At 42.6% G+C, this 24,380-nt stretch overlaps 1 protein-coding gene across 2 annotated transcripts in view; it reads right to left on the bottom strand.

Moving 5' to 3' along the window:
• Nucleotides 1-24,380, bottom strand: part of ECPAS (Ecm29 proteasome adaptor and scaffold) — a 185,067-nt gene that overhangs the window by 131,160 nt on the left and 29,527 nt on the right. For both annotated transcript variants that reach the window (XM_073591496.1, XM_073591490.1), the window contains exons 3-9: nucleotides 22,987-23,103; nucleotides 20,249-20,367; nucleotides 17,027-17,176; nucleotides 16,690-16,858; nucleotides 8,367-8,506; nucleotides 5,254-5,335; nucleotides 2,792-2,911 (exon numbers count right to left, since the gene is read on the bottom strand). In XM_073591496.1, coding sequence (XP_073447597.1) covers nucleotides 2,792-2,911; nucleotides 5,254-5,335; nucleotides 8,367-8,506; nucleotides 16,690-16,858; nucleotides 17,027-17,176; nucleotides 20,249-20,367; nucleotides 22,987-23,100 — 894 coding nt within the window. In that variant the 5' untranslated portion in view covers nucleotides 23,101-23,103. The remainder of the gene's footprint in view (nucleotides 1-2,791; nucleotides 2,912-5,253; nucleotides 5,336-8,366; nucleotides 8,507-16,689; nucleotides 16,859-17,026; nucleotides 17,177-20,248; nucleotides 20,368-22,986; nucleotides 23,104-24,380) is intronic.

Here is a 24,380-nt window from a genome sequence, read left to right as displayed (position 1 = left end):
CCGCCGCCAGGTGAAGCAAGATGGCCGCCGCTCCGAGCACTAGGCCGAAGCCGGGGACTATCCTAGAGGCAAGCCCCAGGGCGGAACGATCCGGTGTTTGCGGCCTCCGGCAGCGCTCCAGACGGCCAAACAGCACCAAGGGCCAAGCAGGAGGCAGGATAAGCTTGCTGGGGTGTTGTTTTCTGTTAGGATTGGCAGGATTAAAGCAGGATGGTTATTACAGGAGTGTGGACAAGCGGAGCACTCACTGCAAACGTCCTACTCCATAGCTCTTCAGGCCACGCCCCTTTTGTAAGGCCACAATTTGGTCTTCAGTACATACATTCACCAAGTTCTATCAGGTGGATGTAAGAAGGCATGAGGATATTGCCTTTGGGCAAAGTGTGCTGCAGGCAGCAGTATAGGTCCTCAAGTCTGGGGGTGCCCTACGGGTTGTGTCTCCCTCCCCTCAAATAGCATTGCTATGGGACGTCCCACAGTGATTACTATGGTGCTCTGTGTCCCGTGATGAACGATACAGAAAATAGGATTTTTATAACGGCTTACCTGTAAAATCCTTTTCTTGGAATACATCAGGGGACACCAAGGTCCCTCCCCTCTTTTTGGGGTTTAGATATATTGCTTTGCTACAAAAACAGTACTCCTGGTAGGAGGAGGCTTTATATAGGGAGTGAACTTCCTGTATTGGGTATACCAGTGTCCATCACCTGAAGGTGTCTATATACCCACATAGTGATTACTATGGTGCTCTGTGTCACGTGATGTACTCCAAGAAAAGGATTTTACAGGTAAGCTGTTATAAAAATCCTATTTTTATGTCACACTGTATTTGCGCAGCAGTCTTTCAAAAAGCACGTTTTTTGGAAAATTAAAAAAAAAAAACAAAAAAACAAAAAAAAAAAAACAGTAAAGTTAGCCCAATTTTTTTCGTATAATGTGAAAAATGTTAATCATGAGAGAATCGTGATCTTTATTCTTAGCAAAAAAATTGTAATTCTCATTTTTGAGATACCCAGAATCGTGCAGCTCTTTTATATTATACACACACATACATACAGGGCTCAAAATGTCAAGTCCTGAGCTACTAGCAAGGTCTCAAGGGTTACTTGCCACCAGTTGCCCTACCCTGCACAGCCCCTAAACAAGCCCTCAAATTATCTCATGAAATGACACTTAAATGTTTTATGCAGAATTAAGTTACAAAAATAAATATTAAATAACTTTATCAGTGCCCCTCAGCAAAGCCTCACCTGTGCCCCTCAATGCAGCCTCACCTTTGCCCACCAGTGCAGCAACACTGTGCCCACCAATGCAGCCTCGCCTGGGCAGAGGAAGAGAGGGCGGCCGGATCATGACTGGAGGCAGAAGAAAGCAGCGGAATCACAGAGCGTGGATAGCATGCTGATACAGCTTACACTACAATTGCCTCCGCTCTGCTCGCCGTCACACACAGCCCCGCCTCCTCCTGACCCGAAGCCTGTGATAGACAGAACGCATCCCAGCATTGGACCCAGCACTGGGGCTGCTCGTTTGGGAACGTCCTCACGCTTCCCTGAGGACGTTCACAACGAAACGTACGTCGGAGCGGTACGTGGTCACGTGATTGTTTTCCTACTTCTGGTTATCTGGTTGTCTCTCACGCCGGGTGGAACTCACGCTGTCCATTGATGCAGTGCGATGGGTCTCTGACACCAACCATACCCTGACAAACGAGCAGCCCCAGTGCCGGGTAGGCACCTACAAATGTAAGCGGCCATTTGGCATTTTATTGTTATCTTAACATCTTAATAAATGTTTTTACACTATGGAGACTTTGTTTGTTTCCCATATATCCATTGCTTGAACGATTGGGATCGGAGGGGTTCATGCCTAAAACATCATCCAGGTGTCCAGCCGTCCATGTGAGCAGGCACAATCCTGCATAAGCGCTAGTGACTCTCTTTTTAACTAAAGGGGTCATTGGTATCTGGTAAGCAGATATCCATTACTTCAAGGTGTATTTTCTTCTTTCTGGTGACGGAACCTTTTTTTATCAACGGCAAGCAATTGGCACATTTTGGAAGATATCACTTCACTCTAGAACTTATTATTCACTGCTGTTGTGATAATTTATCATTGGCATTGTTATCAATGTACTGTTTTGGTTGGTTATGCAATAACTTCACTAATAATTTAATTTCCCTTATTAATTAAGGTATTCAATTAAGCATAATTTTGTTGCACTCCAATTATTATATCTTACTATCTAGCGCCCCCTGTCTACTTATCCACTATTGTTATAGGTCCTTTGTAACATTTTTGAAACTTTTTTGTGAAACATTTTTGTGGTTCACATCACTATTCACATGGGCGTTTTTTGGTATCGTTTTTTTTATTTCAAATAATTTTTTAATGGAACATATCACTGTTTTGCATACAGTTTATACTAACACATGCTATTTATGTGTTATATGTTCATATTTAGTTAAGCTCACTGTTTATGAATTAATTTGTGGTTGCACGCTTGTCTTTTTTAGAGTATATGGTTTTGAGCTTTTTTGTATTTAGGCTTACACAAGCAGCTGCACTTGATATCCTATATAGTTAGCGCAGAGATATTTTTCCTTTTAGCACAAATGTTTCTGTGCTATATTTTTGACTACTCCATGACTTATTTGCATTCTGCGATATGTTGGAGAACATTTTTAAAAACGTATGCTCGTTTCAGGTCACACACTAACAATATTGCAGAGTGTCATTTTTTACATTTTGAACACAAAGCATAGGATTTGTATTTGATGCATCAGTGTACCTGTATGTTGGCTGGAAATAACTCTGCTGCCAGTCTCGACCTCAAAAGGTGTGGCACAATCTTCAGTTTAACACGGGTACTGACAGGGTCTCTCTTCTGTTCTGGCTTCTGGACATTCCCCTAACATGAGAAATTTGATGTTTCTTTGTATTACAATGACTAAACAAATATAATTATGACAAAATGCAAAAGAACAAACAATTTTATGAAGAGTCATTTTCACAACATCTTTGCACTTTGTATTCTATGAGAGCTATCTTATGCAATTACAAAGACAGTTACAGGGTTTTAAACAAAGGAGCTGTTGAATTAACTAAAACACAACCAATTAAAGCTAAACTCAAGATCAGCATCTAAATACACTGCTAAAATACATAAGAAAATAGTAATACATGCCAAAGGATTAACTCTGCTCAGTTAGTCTTGTTATTTAGCCACTCTTTTGGTTTAGTCCCTGGATCATTGCATCGTCAGCACAAACTTCAAACAGAACACGCATTGGTCCTTAAGGCCGTAGGGAAAAGAAGAAAGGCAACAGCGATCTCTGCAGGGACAACTCAATCCATACACCAGGTCCACTCACAGGTGCCGAGGCTCGATGTGTCCCAACACACTCCAATGCAACAGTAATAAGGAGAGCCGTCAAAACTGTAATCCTTGAAGTGTCGTTTATTGGTAAATCCGAGTGACAATAAAATAAAGCTAAGCTTAGCTTTATTGTTTTATTGTCACTCTGATGTATCAATAAACGACACTTCAAGGATTACAGTTTTGCCGGCTCTCCTTATTACCTTAAGGCAGTAGCACATTGATCAGCACTTCGCTCACTCTACTTTCGCCTGTAAAAATGCAGCAAAGCCTGAGAGTTTTCTTCCCTCTCCCAGCCAGAGTGCTGCTGTGCAGGCGATTACAGAATTTTGATATTAAGACATTCTATTTATTATGCTAGCATTATTTCAGGAAACCTTTAGTGAGAGAGTATGGAGGCAATGGTTGCTAACCATCCCTTCGGAAAACGTTCGTTTTCTGGCTGCCAAGTAGATGCAATCGCTTTATTTTCAAAGTCTATGAGCTGAAACAAGTACATAGAGCAACAATAGTGAATATGCTCTAAATTCCAAAGTGTCGTCTCTCTCTCATGGTCCAAGCTACATGCAATCTCACAGTCATTCTAACGTTCCAGTTTGAATTTTTTGCTCAAGGTAACCCTGATTTTCCAAGCTGCACACTTGCTCGAGGCCACCAACTTTTTAAGCTACAAACTTTCCAAATCGCATGCTCTCAAGGTTACTCGCTCTTCAGTTTGCTTTCACTTTCCAAGCCATGTACTTGCTCCATGTCACTGCGACTTAAAGGAGTTGTAAAGGCAGAAGTTTTTTTTTTTTTTCTAATGCATTCTATGCATTAAGATAAAAAGCCTTCTGTGTGCAGCAGCCCCCTCCCAACACTTACCTGAGGTCCCTCTCTGTCGAGCGATGTCCATGAGTGTCTTAGTCGTCCAAGATTCTCCCTCCTGAGTGGCCGAAACACAGCAGCAGCGCCATTGTCTGCTGTCAAAGTCAGCTAGCCAATCGGGGGAGAGAGGGGGCGGGGCCGGGTAAGCTGGTAAGCTGCAATATAATGCGTTTCTTTTTGGGTTTAATGCAACTTTCCTTGCAACGGTAACACATTTATTAAAAGCAGTATTAAAAACGCAAAGCAAACATATTGCAGCTTACCAATTTTTTGATGTGATAGCTGCATTAGTTTTCTTTTTTATGCTTCCTTTCTTCTATTTTAATCTGGTGATCCAGCCAGCAAGTCTGTTTTTCAACAGAAAAAGCTCCCTTGCAGTTACAGGGATGAAATAAACCACTTAACACTGGCAGGGGTGATTAAAATGGTCAGCATTTGTTTATGTAAAACCTTTATCCAAAAAGGAAAAATTGTTGTTGTAACTGCCTATAAAGTATTAGCTGGCCTTCAGCTTCAGTTTGTTTGTGTATTTAAATCTGTTAGTACATCTAACACTCCCTTCTCCCCTGATTAACAATGCTGTTGTCCAAAGGTGCCCCCTTGTGTTCCTTTATCCAGAGTGGGGGCACTCTAATACAGGAGGTGCGTTACTGGCCAGATCACCAGGTGAAAACTGAGGGGGAAAAGAAAAAAAAATTAAAAAAAGACCTAAAAAAGAAAAAACAAAATACAGCCACCACATCTAATGATTGATATATTACAGTTCTGGGTTTAATACCGCATTAAATTGACCATCAATCGACAACCTTGCAAGCTATATACCAGCATATGAAAAAGAGGAAAGCAGCCATTAGACATTAGGGAGAAAAAAAAAGTGCAGTCACAGACAAAACAACATTTCAGACACAAGTGCATCTGTGCATTAGGAACTTTGGACCATTTTAGAATCAAGATGTACTTTGCATTCTTCAATATATGTCAGCCAACAAAATAAAAACCATTCTCACCTCCTTTGTTTTAAGAGGTATGTCTCCCAAATAAACTCTGAACATTTTACCAATTATTGTAGGATCATTCCAGTCAATTAAGCTTCAAAAAAGAAAAAAGGAATACAAGGTTACAAAAAAGCACACATAGCAGTAAGAACACATAAAAACAACTATCAGAAATGTAGTCAATGTATGTTTTGCTAATTATGTGAGAAATAGTAAAATGGTAAAAAAAAAAAAAAAAAAAAAGGAGGGGCACTTGAAGTGGTTGTAACCTCAGACATGAAATATGAACAAAGCACATATGAAAAATGGGGGGTGGGGACTTGGTGGGACTTTATATGAAAACGTATGTAAATACGTCTCCATCTCTGATTCAATAGAAACAAAAAGATAACTGGGGTGGGACTTTATATGGAGGTATGTGCGGCAACAGAAACAATCAAAATAAAAACACAATGTTTAATGCTAAATAATAATTGCACAACATGTAAGAAAATTCATTCATAGGTTTGTGTCCATAATGACAACATGTAACAAACATGGTATGTAAAAAACTGGCAACAACAATAAATGTTACATTGTATAACAAACATATGATTGCTGCATCAAGATAATACATTGTAGGGTAAATATATAACAGCCATCCTAGCTGACACTGACCACCTCCAAAACAGCATAAAGGATAAAATTTGTATATATAAAACTGGTCTAAACCATCCAATGAAGATGAGACGCATCCAATAAGCCCAACGCGTTTTGTGGATTTATTCCACTCTTCAGGGGGCAAATGCATTAAATATATCAGAAAAAACACAAATCTATAAAAGTAGAAAATAAAATTGTATAATGCAGTCTAGCCAGGGTGCTTGACAAAAAATACTAGCCAAAGAGCAGAATGCTTCTCCCCCTAGGGTACTTACATATAAGCTAAATATGAAGTGGTGAGATTGCAACAAAAGTGCCGCTCAAAAGGCATATATATTTACCCTACAATGTATTATCTTGATGCAGCAGTCATATGTTGATTATACAATGTAACATTTATTGTTGTTGCCAGTTTTCTACATACCATGTTTGTTACAGGTTGTCATTATGGACACAAACCCATGAATGAATTCTTACATGTTATGCAATTATTATTTAGCAATAAACATTGTGTTTTATATTAACTGCGTATTTGTTGCTGCACATACCTCATAAAGTCCCACCCAGGTTCTATTTTGTTTCTAACAAAGCACATACGTCTATAGTGTTTACTTGCCTCTCTTCAAAGCACTAATGCCGCGTACACAATATCGGAATTTCAGCCCGCAAAAGACCTCCATCTGACTTTTTCTGGCTGAATTCCAGCCAGCAAAAGATTGCGAGCATGTTCTCAATCTTTCGGTCGGGAAAAGTTCCTATCCGAAAATGCGATCGTCTGTGGCAATTCCGACGTGCAAAATTCCTACGCATGCTTGGAAACGATTCAACGCATGCTCAGAGGCATTGAACTTCATTTTCTCGGCTCGTCGTAGTGTTGTATGTCACCGCGTTCTTGACAGTCATAAGTTCAGCAAACTTTTGCATGACCGTGTGTATGCAAGGCAAACTTGAGCGGAATCCCGTCGGAAAAGCCATCATATCTTTTTCCGACGAGAAGTCCGATCGTGTGTACGCGGCTTAAAGCGGGGTTCCACCCAAATTTTGAACATTATCTCTATGCATTCTCTTCCTTGTCTAGATCCTGACATGCTGTGTAAAAAAATTTAAATCGCCGTAATTACCTTTTTTTTTTCTAATCTTCTTAGCACTTCCTGGTTTTCCTCCCATGGGAGTAGGCGTGTTTCTAGCCTCTCCCAGACCTCCCACAGTCCCCTGGGAGCTAGTCTCAGGCTTCCCAGCATGCATTGTGCAACAGCGTCATCACAACATCTCGGTGAATGCTGGGAGCACAGCATTCACCGCATCCAGAAAATACATGCTTGTGGGCTTCAAATGCCCACAATGAAGATGGAAACCGCCTTCAGTGAATTTTATAAGTTATTCTTTACAACTAAATCGGACACAGGCGGACTTATTATACAGAACATGCGAGTAGATAATCATGAGAAGAAAAGTTTGTGAATGAACTCCAAAAAAAAAAAAAAAAAAAAAAAAAAAAAAGATAGATAGGTGGACCCCCGCTTTAAGTGTAATTTCTCTTTGCTATCAGCATGAACCATTTCTGACTTTTCTAGATGCCAAAAGAAAAAAGGTGACAGGGGAGGGAGCGCCAGCTGATTGACAGCCTCAGCTCTGTTCCTGTATGAAGAAGGGTGTGTCCCTTCCCTCCAATGACCTCTCAGAGCTCTTATACAGTGTGTAACTGCAGTTCCCTGCCCCCTGCTTTGTGAGTCTGTGACAAATCCTTTTCATCTCTGAGTTTTAGATGGATGTATAGGACAAGTGGTTGCAAATAAAGGGGTACAAATTATGTAGGAGGATTTGTTTAATCTCCATGTTTCACCCGAGACCATGCACTTCACTGGGTATATGTCAAGGTTTACAACCACGTTAAGATATGCAAAATGGTCACTTACAGTCATACTGCTGGTTCAAGCATTGGAAAATAAAGAAAATGTAACAGACTAATAGACTGGAAAAAACAGAATAAACCCTTTCATTAATGTTTAACATAGCAGAAGTCAATTAAAAAAAATAAACTGAGATGTCTTGATTTAAAATTATTCAAGTACAGAAGCATTTAAAAGAGAACATCATACTGGATTATTATTACCTTAGCATGGAAGAACTGAAAACCAGATCCAATGTTTCAATCTGACTAGAGACTAGACTGCCAATATAAGCGCTGAGTATAAAGGACGACACTTTACACAACTGCTCATAATTCGGGTGTGCTTTAGTGCAGGGATGTGACACTTTGAAGAACTACAGAATTCTATTTTCCAGCACTGAGCGCTCTGCATTGGTGCCAGGCTCTTAGCCCCGAAAACGAACTTACTGGTCTGAAAGGTCCGACAAATCAATATGAATTCTGGAAGTTCAGCACTAAATGTAACCCCACAAATCAGCCCACTCAATGAATTACTTTAAAAGAAATGATAATCTCTCCATCAGGGACAACATATTACTCTTTACAGGCTCACCTCTGCTTGCTTTTCAGCTCCAGATCTGCTGCAGTAGCCACGCTATGTCTAGTGTCACTGGAGGCAACTACAAGATGAATAACGGCTTCCAGTTCAGGAACCTGCTCAGCTTCTATAAATTTCACTATTCCCAGTTTGCACTGCATGGCAAGAGAAATAATGTAAGTTTTGCAGTTAACAACAGTATGGCAGTGGGTCTATGTATTTTATCTGGGTGATGAAGGTTTATACAGCAAGTCAAACAATGCATAACTTGTTCAAGTAAACCTGTTTTTATTTACCACATTTAGGTAAACCAGGTATAAACAGTAATTACATTTTACTTTAAAGAATAAATAAATACACATCTAATAAAAATTTAAGTAAAACGTAATTACTGTTTACACCTGGTTTACCTAAATGTGGTAAATAAAAATAGGATTTTTTAAAACAGCTTACCTGTAAAATCCTTTTCTTTCGAAGGACATCACGGGACACAGAGCCACAGTAATTACTGATGGGTAATATAGGGTATCACTGGTGAATGGACACTGGCACACCCTATCAGGAAGTTCAACCCCCTATATAATTCCTCCCCTTGCAGGGATACCTTAGTTTTGTAGCCAAGCAATATAGTGTATTAGAAGAGGGGCGGGACCTCTGTGTCCCGTGATGTCCTTCGAAAGAAAAGGATTTTACAGGTAAGCTGTTTTAAAAAATCCTATTTTCTTTCTCGAACATCACGGGACACAGAGCCACAGTAATTACTGATGGGATGTCCCAGAGCAATGCTACCTGAGGGGGGGGGGACCACAACCAAGTAGGGTGCAATCAGACCTGAGGACCCTGTACCGCTGCCTGCAGCACACTACGCCCAAAGGCGATATCCTCATGCCTTCTCACATCCACATGATAAAATCTAGTGAATGTATGGACTGAAGACCAGGTTACGGCCTTGCAGATTTGAGCCATAGTGGCCCGGTGATGCACTGCCCAAGAAGCACCAATAGCCCTTGTGGAATGTGCCCTGATCTGAAACGGAGGAATCTTCTGTTTCAAACCGTAAGCTTGAATGATCAATTGTCGAATCCATTTAGAAATGGTAGCTTTTGACGCTGCCTGTCCTCTATTGGGATCCTCTGGCAGCACAAACAAAACATCCGTCTTGCGGATCTGAGCAGTTGCCCCGAGATAGGCCTTAACTGCTCTTGCTACATCCAACGAATGTAGAGATCTCTCTTCCGGAGAATAGGGATCTGGAAAAAAGGAAGGCAGAACAATGTCTTGGTTTAAATGAAAATCAGAAACCACCTTCGGTAAAAAACTAGGATGAGGGCGCAGTACCACTTTATCCTTGTGTATAATCAAATAAGGCTCCTTACAGGAAAGGGCTGCTAATTCTGAAACTCTTCTAGCAGAAGAGATGGCCACCAGAAAAATTAACTTCCTTGTCAACAAGACCAAAGGAATCTGACTTATTGGTTCAAAAGGCTGTTTCTGTAACACAGCCAGGACCAAGTTCAAGTCCCAGGGGTTTAGGGGCGCTTTAACCGGAGGATTAAGACGCATCACCCCCTGCATAAAGCTTCGGACCAAAGAATGCGAAGCAAGTGGCCGCTGAAATAATACTGATAAAGCAGAGACCTGGCCCTTGATGGTACTCAAGGCCAGCTTCATCTCTAATCCTAATTGTAGAAAATCAAGAATTCTACCTATGACATATTTCCTGGGATGCCAACCTCTGGATTCACACCAGGATACATAAGCTTTCCAGACTCTATGATAAATCATCCTGGAAGCTGGCTTCCTTGCATTAATCAAGGTAGATATGACAGGACCTGAAAGCCCACGACTCTTCAGAACGTGGGTCTCAATAGCCAAACCGTCAAATTTAGCGTTTGTAAGGCAGGATGGAACACTGGACCTTGAGATAACAGGTCTGGGCGTACCGGTAGGGTCCACGAGGAACCCACCGTCATCCTTACTATTTCTGCATACCAAGTCCTTCTGGGCCAAGCGGGGGCCACCAGAAGTACAAACTTCCTTTCCTGCTTGATCCTGCGAAGGAGTCGTGGCAGTAGCAGAATAGGCGGGAATGTGTAAATCAGTGAGAACTGATGCCACGGAATCACCAACGCATCCGTCCCGCATGCAAGAGGATCTTTTGTCCTTGCCACAAATCTGTCTATCTTTTTGTTGAATCGGGATGCAAAGAGATCTACATCTGGAATCCCCCATCTTTGGCATATGGCTCAAAACACATCGGGATGCAGAGACCATTCCCCTGGAAGTAACTGCTGGTGACTTAGGTAGTCCGCCTGCCAGTTCTCTATTCCCGGGCTGAAAACTGCCGATATGCATGGCACATGCATCTCTGCCCAGACTAAGATCTGGTTCACCTCCTTTTGAGCAGCTCGGTTCCGGGTGCCTCCCTGATGATTGACATAAGCCACTGCTGTGGCATTGTCGGACTGGATCCTGACCGGACAACCCTGTAGCCTGATAGTCCAGGCTTTTAGGGCTAGATATATCACCCGGATCTCCAGAATGTTGATGGGTAAGGTCCTCTCAGTCTTGGACCATATCTTCTGAACCGCAGACTGTTCCAGAACTGCTCCCCAACCTGACAGACTGGCATCTGTTGTTACCACCGTCCAGGTAACCGGTAGGAAGGATTTCCCCTTCTGTAGGTTTTCAGGTATGAGCCACCAATTGAGGCTCTCACACACCGCATGCGACAGGTGCATCGGAAAGTCTAATGCCTGAACCTTCTTGTTCCAGGTTGACAGAATACTGTGTTGCAGCATTCTTGAATGAAACTGAGCATAGGGAACTGCTTCGAATGAAGACACCATCTTCCCTAGTAGCCTCATACAAAGGCGGACAGAGGGACCCTTCTTGGTCCTGACTGCCAGAATCAGCTCCCTTAAAGCAGCGATCTTTGCCTGGGGTAGAAATATTTTCTCCTGGCTTGTATCTATAGTCAGACCTAAATACTCCAGTCTTCTTACTGGTTTTAGGAAAGACTTTTCTAGTTTGAGGATCCAACCCTGGTGTTCTAGATACCTGACTGTGGTCCTCAAGTTTCCATTTAAAGAGACTACCAACCGGTCTATCAAGAGCAGGTCGTCTAGGTATGCTATGACAGCTATACCCTGAGCCCTTAATCTGGCCAGAGGAGGAGCCAAGATCTTTGTGAACACTCGAGGTGCAGTGGCTAGCCCGAAAGGCAGAGCCACAAACTGGAAATGGCGCCCTCCTACCTCGAAGCGCAGAAACTTCTGATGAGCAGGAAAAATGGGCACATGCAGATATGCATCTCTGATGTCTATCGATGCCAGAAATTCTCCTCCCTGCAGGGTGGGAAGTACTGTCCGAATTGATTCCATGCGAAAGTATTGAATCCTTAAGAATCGGTCCAGATCCCTTAAATCCAGAATGGGTCTGACATCCCCATTTGGCTTTTGGACCGTAAAAAGGTTGGAATAGAAGCCTAATCCCTGGTCCTTTGCGGGAACCACCATAATGACCTCCTGCGACAAAATTTGCTATAACGCTAGAAGGAGCGACTGCTTCTTCTCTGGATCTCTGGGGACACTTGATCTGAGGAACCGAGGAGAGGGAAATTCCTGAAACTCCAGCTTGTACCCAAAGGTTACCGTGGAGATTACCCATCTGTCCTGGAAATCCTCCTGCCAGAGCCCTGAGAACTGTCGCAGTCTTCCCCCCACTCGAGTGAGCGGGGGCGCCCCCTCATGCAGAGGTCTTAGTGTTTTGCCTAGTAGGCTTCTTCCCCCAGGACTTATTTTGTCCCTGGGGTTGACTCTTGTCTCTTGACCCAGATGGAAGCGGCCGTCGAGACTGCCTGGAGGCTGAAGCCCCCGGCCCTGGGGAAAGAGTCCGTTTGAAAGAGGGACGCTTACTCTTCTTTTTGACAGGTAAGAGAGTGCTTTTCCCACAAGAGATTCTCTTAATATAGTTATCCAAGTCTTCTCCAAACAACCTTGCACCACGAAATGGAAACCCCGCCAGGAGCTTCTTACATGGTGCTTCGGCTGACCAATTTTTCAACCATAGGATTCTACGTATATGCACCAACCCCAGTGAAAGACGGGAGGTTTGCACGATAGAATCTCTAATGGCGTCAACCACAAAGCATAAGTCCGCTGGAAGGTTAGCAAACCCCTGGGCCTGCTGTTCAGGTAATACTTTGATGACCTGCTTAACATGGTCTCTTAAGTATTGACAGACTCCAATCGCTGCTACTGCAGGTTGAGCCACTGAACCTGCTAAGGAAAAAACATCCTTCAATAGGGATTCCATCTTTTTATCTGCAGGATCCCTGAGCATCTGAGCATTGTCTACAGGACAAGTCAGACTATTATTTACGGAGGAAATGGCGGCATCAATGGCCGGTATTCCCCACATTTTAATGAACTTTTCTTCCATCGGATAAAGTGTTGAAAACTTTCTCGGCGGAAAAAAACGTTCGTCTGGGTGATCCCACTCAGAATAAATGAGCTTTTCAAGTAAATTACGAACAGGAAAAGCCTGTGCTGCTTGGAAAGGTTTCAGTGACCCCAAAGCAGAAGAGGGTTCTTTAGCAGTTTCAGGTAGGGGCAACTTAAATGTGGAGCGGACCAATCCAGTAAGGATCTGCACTAAGACTTTCTCCTCTTGGGAAGTCGCAGAGGGTCCCTCTCCACCTGATTCCTCCGAAGAGGAATTATCTGTCCCATCCTGATCCTCTGAAAGGGACTCATCTCCTTTATCCCAGAACTCCTCTTCCTGAGGGTCTTGGGGAACAGAGGAAGGCCTAGTGCGTTTTCTTCTACTGAGTGAAGACGTAATCACGGCCATTAATCTTTCCTCTAGACCATTAATGGTTGAGGAAAAAAACCTCTTGAGTAATGTATACAGGGGCTGAAGAGCCAGAAGCAGGTGTAGCCCCTGACCCCAACGGCTCTCCCTGGCTAGCCGTCCCTGGCCCTTCAGGGGGGAGGATGCTGCTGACAGGGGGCCCTCAGAACCTGAACGAGATCCCCTAGTGTCTCTGGTGCTTGATCCTCTTCTACCCATAGTGCAAAGCAACAAATTGTGAGGTATACAAATGAACACTGCCTGCTGAGCGATGTAGTCTGGCTAAAAGCCTTGCTACCCAATGCTCAGTCTGGTGTTACTTCAGTAAATGCTGCCTAGGAGAATGCCTGTGTCCCACCTTACATGTGACTGTCAGCTCTGTGTCTCTCCAAAGGCTGTGTGCACCTGTACAGAGTGCCTTAATAGCCTGCAGCTGGCCTGAGTGGGAGTCTAAGCACCTGTGCTGAAGTCCCGCCCCCCTCTACCACACCCCCCCCTTCGAATTTCGAAAAAAACGAGCGCTTCCCGCGCTGGCCGACTCTCCTGAAATACTATGGAGGAAGGCTGGGGGAGGGGGAGGAGGGAGAGAAGCTGGTAGTGAAGACCTGCCTAAAAATGGCAATGGTCGGAAATGGCGGCCGAGGCAGCGGTGCCTGAGCGGTATAACCGATTTCTAGACCCCTGTGGCCTCTCTCTAGCCTGGGGGGAACATTCAAACATGAGAAATCCCCCCATCCATCCTACCGTGAGCCTGCCTGAGACACTGAAACATGTTCAGCATGAACACAGACAGACAATCCAGCTTGACAAGGTTTGCGCTCTTGGCAGCCCCCCGGTGGTCACAATAGGCATAGCATGCATTTACCTTAAAGGAGAAACCTACTAGAATTAGAAAATTCTGTGGAATCTCCTCTTACCTTATCCAGGCGCAGGGTTCAGTTTACACAGACCCAATCCTCACCTCTCACGGTGGGCTCCGTTTGAAAAAAACGTCAGAGACTAGGGCCCCCTACGAATAGGGGGATCCTGCAGTTCTGGGCCCGTAAAGCACCCGGCTCTAAAAAGAGAAGCATTACAGGCACCTAAGACACTGGCGTAAAAACTGAGGTATCCCTGCAAAGGGAGGGATTATATAGGGGGTTGAACTTCCTGGTAGGGTGTGCCAGTGTCCAATCACCAGTGATACCCTATATAACCCATCAGTAATTACTGTGAATCTGTGTCCCGTGATGTTCGAGAAAGAAAATTACGTTTTACAGCCCTGAAAGTTGACATTAGACATGTGCGATTTGTTTAGTTACGAAATTCAGACAAAATGTTCGTTATGCAGAGATTCTGATGTATATGAATCTCTAAATCACAATAGTAACATTTCAACAAACCCAAAAAACATTATAATGAAACAACGAAATTCATTAGTGTCATTTGGATGACATGGTGCAATAGTTTGGGCCTTCTGTTAATGTTTGAAGCATCAGAAATAACGTAATTACATAACAAATGAACATGAATATGAAAATTACATTTAGTTCCATTCGTTCTTTTGGATTTCGTTTTCATTTTGCATTAACATTTTTTATTATTATAAAAAAGAAAAAAAAGGCACTACATATGAAATGGAAACATACTGGATTAAATTAAAGATATAAAAGTGAAATAAGATGAGAATTCTAAATTCTAAACTTCCTACTTATTGTATTTAATCGGGATGGTGGTGGATCCATCAGAATATCTGAATCATAACGAATGAATACAAAATTAATTTAATTCCATTTGTTCTTTCGAATATCATCCAATGAGCTCATTCCATTTCTCTTGGTAATGAATGAACATAAAAGAATACGAAATTAATTTTGTTCCATTCGTTTTTCAGATATAGTCCAATCAGCTCATTCAACTCCTCCTGGGTTGAATTAGCCAAATTTGAATATACAAAACTAATCTGAAAACGATCCATTCTAACACAATATAATGAAACAAAATTATTACCTTAATGAATTACCGTATTTATCCACGTATAACACGCACCTTAAAGTGGATGTAAACCTGAATTTTTTATTTTTTTTTTTATATCATACTGTAGAGTATAAGATTTCCTATCAAATCCTCCCCCTTGCTGTGAGTGACAGGTGATTTACATCTCGTGCACTAGCCTAAGACACAGGCATTATTTTTTAATTCCCTCCCCCACTCCTTTCTTCAGCAGCTCTGCAAGGATTGGCTGTTCCACACCTCAGCATGATTTGGCATGCTGAAGTCATGTGGTTACTTTCCTGTCTTTTCACTGGATGTTAGAGATCATAGCAGAAGTTCAGTATAAGAAATACACAGGAGAAAATGCATATTGACAAGGAGTGTAGAGGTGGGCGGGGAGTCTACTGACATCACAACTCCACCCACCGAGCTCCAGACAACAGACCCACCCACAGAATCTGCAGTTTTTCGGGTCTAATAACAGACAGAGGGGAGACATTTGACAGGTAAAGATACATGCAGGAGGCATGTATATCCTTATAGATAACCCCTATGGCAGTAGTTTAGAAAGAATGACATTGGGTTTACATCCACTTTAACTTTAAGAGGGAAGTTTTAGGAAAAACTTTACACAGCCCCTGTACAACACAAACTGCCCCCTTTCATTATAAAGAACCCCCCCCCCCCCTGCACTCCCAGCGCTGGGACAGGGACAGTGCTGTGGGCATACTCTAGAGTTAGGAGAACTTCACACTGTCAGCCCCTTCTCCTACACCGCTCCTCCTGTGTCACTCACATACCTCCATTAACGCAGCCGCTCTCTCTCGTCCCGGTCATGTGACTGCTCTCCTCTCCTTCATTGATGGTAAGGTGACCACTCTCTTCCTCCAATCAAATGCTACACACGAGGAGGCGGCGGAGCGGGAGGAGGAGAGCAGCCACAGCGAGCAGATTCAGAAGCTTAGTTTTACATTGGGCTACGTAGGAGGATCGGTGTGTCACAGGGGGCTGGCAGTGGTTTATTGGCAGCGCTGTTCCACGGCCAAGAGGAGGCAGGGCAGCCGGCCTGACACCCTCCCAATAGGTGGCACCCGGGGAGGACCGCCCTATCCCCGCTCCCTGTTGGTGAAATTACAGATATCAGCGTATAACACGCAGGCACGATTTACCCTCTATTTTCAGGGTAAAAAAGTGCATGTTATACGCCGATAAATACGGTAATCTGAAACTAAAACAATTTTTTTTGTCATGCACATCTCTAGTTGGCATGCAATAATTGGTGGGGTCTAATAAACCTTTTCTCTTTAAGTTTATACAGAGGATTTTATCAGCATCCAAAGAGAAATGTGAACAGACAAGATCCCAGATGCTCCCATTACAGCTTTTAAAAGACAGTGATAGAAAGGAAAAATATTAAATTGTATGTTATATTTACAAACCTGCTATTCCCTGGTTATAGCAGAACTGTTATTCATTAAAAGAAAATCCAGACGCAAAGATACTTGATTACCTGTTCTAGCTGTTCTGCTGTCCATGGATTGTCTCCAACAACTCTCTTTGCTGCATAAAAACTCATGCCAGGAGGTGGTTGGGGAATGCCTACCCCACTTGTCCCTCCTGATGACGATCCCTGTCCAGGTGATGTACTTTGGCGATTCTGGGGTTCATTCAAGACAAACCTGAAAAATATAATGCATGCATATATTGCAAGATCAAAAAAGGATGTACAAAATTACACATGCAACACATTCTAACACTGCTCCAGCGGGCAATCACAATTGCGCCATGTTTTCTGGAAACATTCAGTAGGTAGCCAGATAGACTGAACAAATTAAATTGATAATTACCCATAAGGCATCAGAAGAACATCCAACATGAAATCCAGAAGTAGCTGCACAGTCTTTGGTTTTTCAGTAAGGTTAAAAACTGTTGTGGACTTGTTGGCCTCCTTGGAATATTTCATATGATATAGGGTTGGTATCAGAAGATGCATTAAGCTGTGAAAAAAATAAAGATGACCATGCTGAAAATTCACAAACACAACAATTAGTGCAAGACCAAAACTAAGTAAATAAGAAACTAAGAAAGTACCGTATTTATCGGCGTATAACACGCACAGGCATATAACACGCACATTAATTTTAAGAGGGAAGTTTCAGGAAAAAAACTTAAATTTTAAATAAGGTGGAACTTTGAAGCAAAATAAGGGTCAGTGCCCATCTGCAGCCTCACAAGTGCCATCAATGCAGCCTCATCAGTCCACATCAATGCAGGAGCCTCACCATTGCCATCAATGCAGGAGCCTCACCATTGCCATCAATGCAGGAGCCTCACCATTGCCATCAATGCAGGAGCCTCACCATTGCCATCAATGCAGGAGCCTCACCATTGCCATCAATGCAGGAGCCTCACCATTGCCATCAATGCAGGAGCCTCACCATTGCCATCAATGCAGGAGCCTCACCATTGCCATCAATGCAGGAGCCTCACCATTGCCATCAATGCAGGAGCCTCACCATTGCCATCAATGCAGGAGCCTCACCATTGCCATCAATGCAGGAGCCTCACCATTGCCATCAATGCAGGAGCCTCACCATTGCCATCAATGCAGGAGCCTCACCATTGCCATCAATGCAGGAGCCTCACCATTGCCATCAATGCAGGAGCCTCACCATTGCCATCAATGCAGGAGCCTCACCATTGCCATCAATGCAGGAGCCTCACCATTGCCATCAATGCAGGAGCCTCACCATTGCCATCAATGCAGGAGCCTCACCATTGCCTTCAATGCAGGAGCCTCACCATTGCCATCAATGCAGGAGCCTCACCATTGCCATCAATGCAGGAGCCTCACCATTGCCTTCAATGCAGGAGCCCCACCATTGCCTTCAATGCAGGAGCCCCACCATTGCCTTCAATGCAGGAGCCTCACCATTGCCTTCAATGCAGGAGCCTCACCATTGCCTTCAATGCAGGAGCCTCACCATTGCCTTCAATGCAGGAGCCTCACCATTGCCATCAATGCAGGAGCCTCACCATTGCCATCAATGCAGGAGCCTCACCATTGCCATCAATGCAGCCTGATGGATGCCCACCTGCAGCCTAGAGGGGACAGGGAGGGGGGCGGGACGAGCGCCGACAGATTACATACAGTGAGAATCTCCTATGATAGACAGAACAGTGGTCCAATGGCAGCCCAGGAGATGGGACTTCCTATTACAGAGGCCGCCAAGCAAACAGGAGATTCTCACTGTATGTAATCTGAAGGCGCTCGTCCCGCCCCCTCTCCCTGTCCCCTCCGAGGCAGCTAAAATTGAAGTATCGGCGTATAACACGCACGCGATATTTGCACCCGATTTTTCAGGGTGAAAAAGTGCGTGTTATACGCCAATAAATACAGTAAATAATGGAGAAATAATATAACATTTTTTACCCTAATGTATTCCTTGTATTAGGGTAAAAAAGGTTTAGGTGTCAGCATCCCTCCTCACCCCTCCTTTTACTTACCTGAGCTCTCATTCGATCCAGCGCCATACACATCTGCAGCTCTTCTCTCCCCTCACTTTTGGGTCTTCCTGGGTTTGCTGGAGCACAGGGAGTCATTGGCTCCCAGTGTTGTCAATCAAAGCCAGTGAAGAAGGAGCGTTGCAGAGTCCCGCTGTCTGTGTCAATGGATGCAGCAGCAGGGCTCGAGTGCGAGCACGCGCGAGTGCCGCTTCCCATGGGGACACTGGACAGAGGGGAGGGGCCAGGAGCACCAGCAGGGGACCCGAAAAGGGGTTCGTGGCCGTTTTGTGCTTCTCCATTGCACAGAGTAGGTAAGTATAGACATGTTTATTATTTTTAATTTTTTTCTTTTACCTTTACAATTTTTATTCTGCTTGTTAGGTGCAGATATTCCTTTATCTGTAGTACCTTCTTCCTTACATCATCAACTCCAACAGAGTAAACAGTGTACTATGAGAAACTAATTTCGAACATGGCTTGTCATTTGATTATCATCTGCCCTATGACCATCTGATACTGACACACAACATGTGATTTTATATGCATCTATCAATGGAGGAGAACTTGCTGTGGGACTGGATTATAAAAAAAAAAAAAAAAAAAAAAAAAAACCTGGACTTCCTAACTGTACAAGTTGCATTCCAAACATTTAGCATACCTTTAGCAAAAGATAAAATACATTTCATGCATCTGCACCAGTCAGTCACAAAAACGCTGGGTGATGTCAGTTCCCAGCAGGAAAAAGAAGCAGAATTCATTTCAGGCAGACCAACAGGTGTATTTCTGTACTTGCAGGGACTTTACAAGGATAAAATTTAGGGAAATGTGCATATCTTGCAGACATGTACTGCATATGTTTTTTTTATTTTGCAGTAACACACTAAAGCCTAAGTGCAGTCTAAATCACAAAAATCAGCACAAGGAACACTACTTAAAGTCAGTCCATTGTGCTGATGCCTGTTAGCTTAAATCCTCCACCATCGATGCTGTAATCTTTCAGTGCAGCGTGCGATACAGGCTCCCATCAAGAGTGCCCAACTATCCCACCTTTTCCACCCAGCTCCTCCAATCACGGAAGCTGGTATTACAGTTTCTAAGAAAGAAACACACTATGAATTGAACAGGCAGATGAGAACCCATGAAAGCAACCACAGTTCTACTATCCTCTGCCACACTAGATTACAACAAGTGTGGTGGGGGAATGATGGAAGAGGATCTCAGTTAACAGATGAGGCTTCAAACAAATCGTAATGGCTGTAAGTAAATGGCCATTGTGCGGACTTGTGGGGTTTTTTTTTGTTTTTTACTGCACTTAGACTTTAACTTGCCTCCTACGCTTTCCCAAACTCTGTGATTTATATCTAAAAATAGTTAACATCACATTAAACAAATCTGAATAGTTTAACTCCTCATGAAGGGCAATTTTGAAAAACATATTAAAGTACTACCCAACTATAACATTATAGCTTAGAGCTGAAATATAGGCTAAAAAAAATAAGTGAAAGACACCACAAATTCAAGCCAGAGACAGTTGAATTGGCAAGTAGAGAAAATCTGCTCACCTATCTTGCTGTGGTTGAGGTCGCCCTTCCATGGCCGTCAGGAGACTAGGTGCCAGCTCACGCTGTTTTTCTATTGGCAGACGAGGGTATCCCATTTTTATATAGATTATTGTAAAATTCTGTAAGCAAAAATTTAAATATAAATAGGTGGCTTAAGGTGTTAAAAAAAAAAAAAAAAAAAAAAACACACACACACAACACACACAATTTGTGTACATTTATTTGTACAGAGCTGCAAAATAACCATGCAGATATTACGTTGGGTGCCAATATATAATTATGTACAAGGATGTAATTTCCACATGTCTGTCGGGTGAAATCACCTGCAAACCTACCTAAAAGAATATAAAAGAAAAAAAAAACAAACAAAACAAAACAACAAAAAACAAAAACACACACATAGAAAATGAATTACCACCAAGAGCAGCTGTAATCAATAAAGCAATAGAGCTGAATTCCAGGTGTGGTTTGTATTGCATAGTTACATTGATCCAACTTGTACCAATTAGGTATGTAAATTCCATACCTGCGGGAGCCTTATTTAAGCTGGAAATCACTGTAGCGGTTATCCAGGTCCTTAGCCGTGGGGCTGTCCTGCTACATACTAACCACAGGAGGTCACTCACTGGGCATGGCCATGATTCAGAGACCTTGCATTTTTCTCAATAAATGCAAAGCATTCTCTGATTGGATGAGGTGGACATTGAGCTGTCACCACACCACCTTGAATAATGCAAGGTGTTCTCTGAGAGGCAGCTGAACCAACCCCTGTGGTTACTTTGCAACAAGACAGCTGCTTAGGATTGGACCTGGAAGACTGCAGCGATCACAGTAGTAGCAACAACTACTATAGGGATATCCAGCTTCCACAAAGATCCCACAGGTATGGAATATGCACACGGCTCACATTAACTCTGCTATAAAAACCATACCTGGAATATATTAAGTACTGTGCAAAAGTTACAGGTAGGTATGAAGAAATGCTGTGAAGCAAGAATGCTCTCAAATATATATATTTTGTTTATTTTTATCAAATTTACAAAATGCGTAGTGAGCGAACAGAAGAAAAATTGAAATCGAATCAATAGAAGGGTTGACTACCCTTTGGCTTCTAACCAGCATCAATTCTTCTAGGTACACTTGCACACAGTATTTGAAGGAAAATCGGTAGGTAGGTCGTCCCAATCATCTTGGAGAACTAACCACAGATCTTCTGTAGATGTAGGCTGCCCCAAATCCCTCAGTCTCTTCATGTAATCCCAGACAGACTCGATAAATTTTGAGATGAGGGTTCTGTGGGGGCCAAACCATCAGGACTCTTTGTTCCGCTTTACACTGGCAATAGTTCTTAAATGACATTGGCTGTATGTTTGGGGTCGTTGTCCTGCTGCAGAACCATAGACGCAGTGATCGGCCAAGGAAACTTAATGCAGCAGATGGGATATCATGCTTACTTCCCTTTGACATCAGATGTCCAACACAGAACTGGTGGAAACCAGTGGGACCCAGGTATACCCATCTACTGTCCGGAGAAGTCTGGCCAGAAGTGATCATCGTGGAAGAATTGCAGACAAAAAGCCATATCTCTGATGTGGAAACAAGGCTAAGCAACTCAACTATGCATAAAAACATAGAAACTAGGGTGCAGAAAAATGGCAGTAAGTACTCTGCACCGATGAGTCAAAATTGGAAACATTTCACTGTAGCAGGAGGCAGTTTGTTCCCTGAAGGTCTGGAGAGCAGTTTAATGAGTGTCTGCAAGCAACAGTGAAGCATGGTGGAGGTTCAAGTTTGGGGCTGCATTTCTGCAAATGGAGTCGGAGATTTTGTCAGCCAAAGTCATTAAGAACTGGGGATTACATGGGATTACATGAAGAAACAGAAGGATACGAGGTAGCCTACATCTACAGAAGATCTGCGGTTAGTTCTCCAAGATGTTTGGAACAATCTACGTGCCGATTTCCTTCACAAACTGCAAGTGTACCTAGAAGAATTGATGCGGTTTTGAAACCAAAGGGTAGTCACGCCAAATATTGATTTGATCTAGGTTTTGATTCTGCTCGCTCACTTTGGATTTTGTAAATTGATAAAAAAAAAAAAAAAAAAAAAAAAATATATTATTAAAAACATATCTATTATTTCCTGGAAGCATTCTTAATTTACAGCATTTTTTTTACAACTGCCTGTACTGTATCTCTTGCACAGTACTATGTATTATATACACACACAGCCATATTTACCATAAAAATGCAAGTATAGAAAAATATTGTTGATTCTGCCAGAAATCCAGCTACTAACGCTGGCTGCTCTGCATCAAAATCCTAAGCAGTGTCAGCCCTGCCCAGTGTTCCCTTGCTGGACTACAAAGCACACCCAGCCCCCCTTTGTTATGCAGAGGAGGTGGTGTTCTATAGTTCTTGGGATTTTAGAGCAGCAGAGGCAGCGTTGACTACAGAAGTCAGATGCTCACTTTTTTCCGGCAGTATCAGCAGGCATATTTATGTACTTGTAGTGCTTTTAATGTGTTAAAGGAACCAAAAATGTGACTGTACAGAAGAGATGTGCTGAATAGGTTTATTTTTTTTTTTACAGTAAGGATTCATCTGATGTGAGGTCTGTAATATTAAGTGGTGTAAATGTTGAGAAGGGCAATAGAGGGGCTTTACACGTTTTGGATATATCCAAATCTCAGTTCCAATTTAAAATTTGCCCCTGTATTGTTACTCTAGGGTTCATACCGTCACAAAGGAAACAGCAGCTGGGTCTTGGTATTGCACTAAAAGGGTCTCCACAGGTAACTGAATCTTCGGACGACTCTTTATTCTTTTGTTCAAGTGAACGAGTAATTCCATAACCTAGCGGATTGAACAGATAAACATTTCTTAGTATTACATACTACAAAAGACAGGTATATGGCTAAGAAGCAGCAATAATAAAGACATTGTGAGATGTGTATGTACATTTTTTTAAACCTCTCTTTAGGATCATAATTTTATGTTTAGTATATGAAATTTCAGCCTGGGGACTGTCTAGTTTTTAGATGACTTAACAGTGTATTGTATACAAATGAGCACATTTCTGAACTGCCTCAAAAAATATATCACCACACAAATACAATCACACTAGTCAGGGTTGAAATGATATGTTTTTTTGTGGCAACAAAGTTGCGGATGTGCTTGAGGAGTCAGGAATCTCTGTGGCAGTAAATCAAAGATTTATGTGCATGTGACCTAGAGATTAATAAAAAATAGGTTAGTAGACGCTATAACTTTTGCGTAAACCAATCAAAATACGCCCATTGGGATTTTTTTTTTAACCAAAAACATGTAGCAGAATACATATTGGCCTAAACTGATAAGGAAATTAGATTTTTTTCAAATTTTTTTAAAGCAGAAAGTAAAAAAAAAAAAAATAAATACATTTTTTTAAAAAATTGTCCGTCTTTTATTGTTTATAGCGCACAAAATAAAACAAATAAAAACGCAGAGGTGAACAAATACCACCAAATTTTATTTGAGTACAGTGTCGCACGACCACGCAATTGTCAGTAAAAGTAACGCAGTGCTGTATTGCAAAAAATGGCCTGGTCATGAAGGGGGGGGGGGTAAATCTTCTGGAGGTCAAGTTTAAAAGGTGAGTGACCACTGAAGACCAATATTGGAAACATACACAATTCTACGGACATCAATGATCAGGCACTATTCCTTTCTCTAACACCAATGAAGCACAATTCATCCCACTGACACCAATGGTGGGTCACTATTCCTTCCACTGAAAGTAACAATAGGGCAGAATTTCTCTCAGTGACACCAGCATTAGGGTAATATTCTTCCCACTTACACCAACAAAAGAGCAATTATTCCTCCCAATGACACCAGAGAAAGCATTAGTCCTCCCACTGAAAACCAGCAATAGGGCTTATTTCTCCCACTAAGGCTCCATGCACACTGGCTTAAAAATCACTGCTGGTGCGCACTCATGTTGGAACACATTGGACAATTTCATGCTCCCAGCTTTGTGGGAACAGTTTGGGGATGTTCCAACATGACTGTGCACCATTGCACAAAGCAAGGTGCATAAAGACATGAATGAGCAAGTTTGGGGTGGAGGAACTTGACTGGCCTGCACAGAG

Source organism: Aquarana catesbeiana, linkage group LG01 (assembly GCF_042186555.1).
Source record: "Aquarana catesbeiana isolate 2022-GZ linkage group LG01, ASM4218655v1, whole genome shotgun sequence".
Lineage (NCBI taxonomy): Eukaryota > Metazoa > Chordata > Amphibia > Anura > Ranidae > Aquarana > Aquarana catesbeiana.
This window is presented reverse-complemented; position numbering and strand designations above follow the sequence as displayed.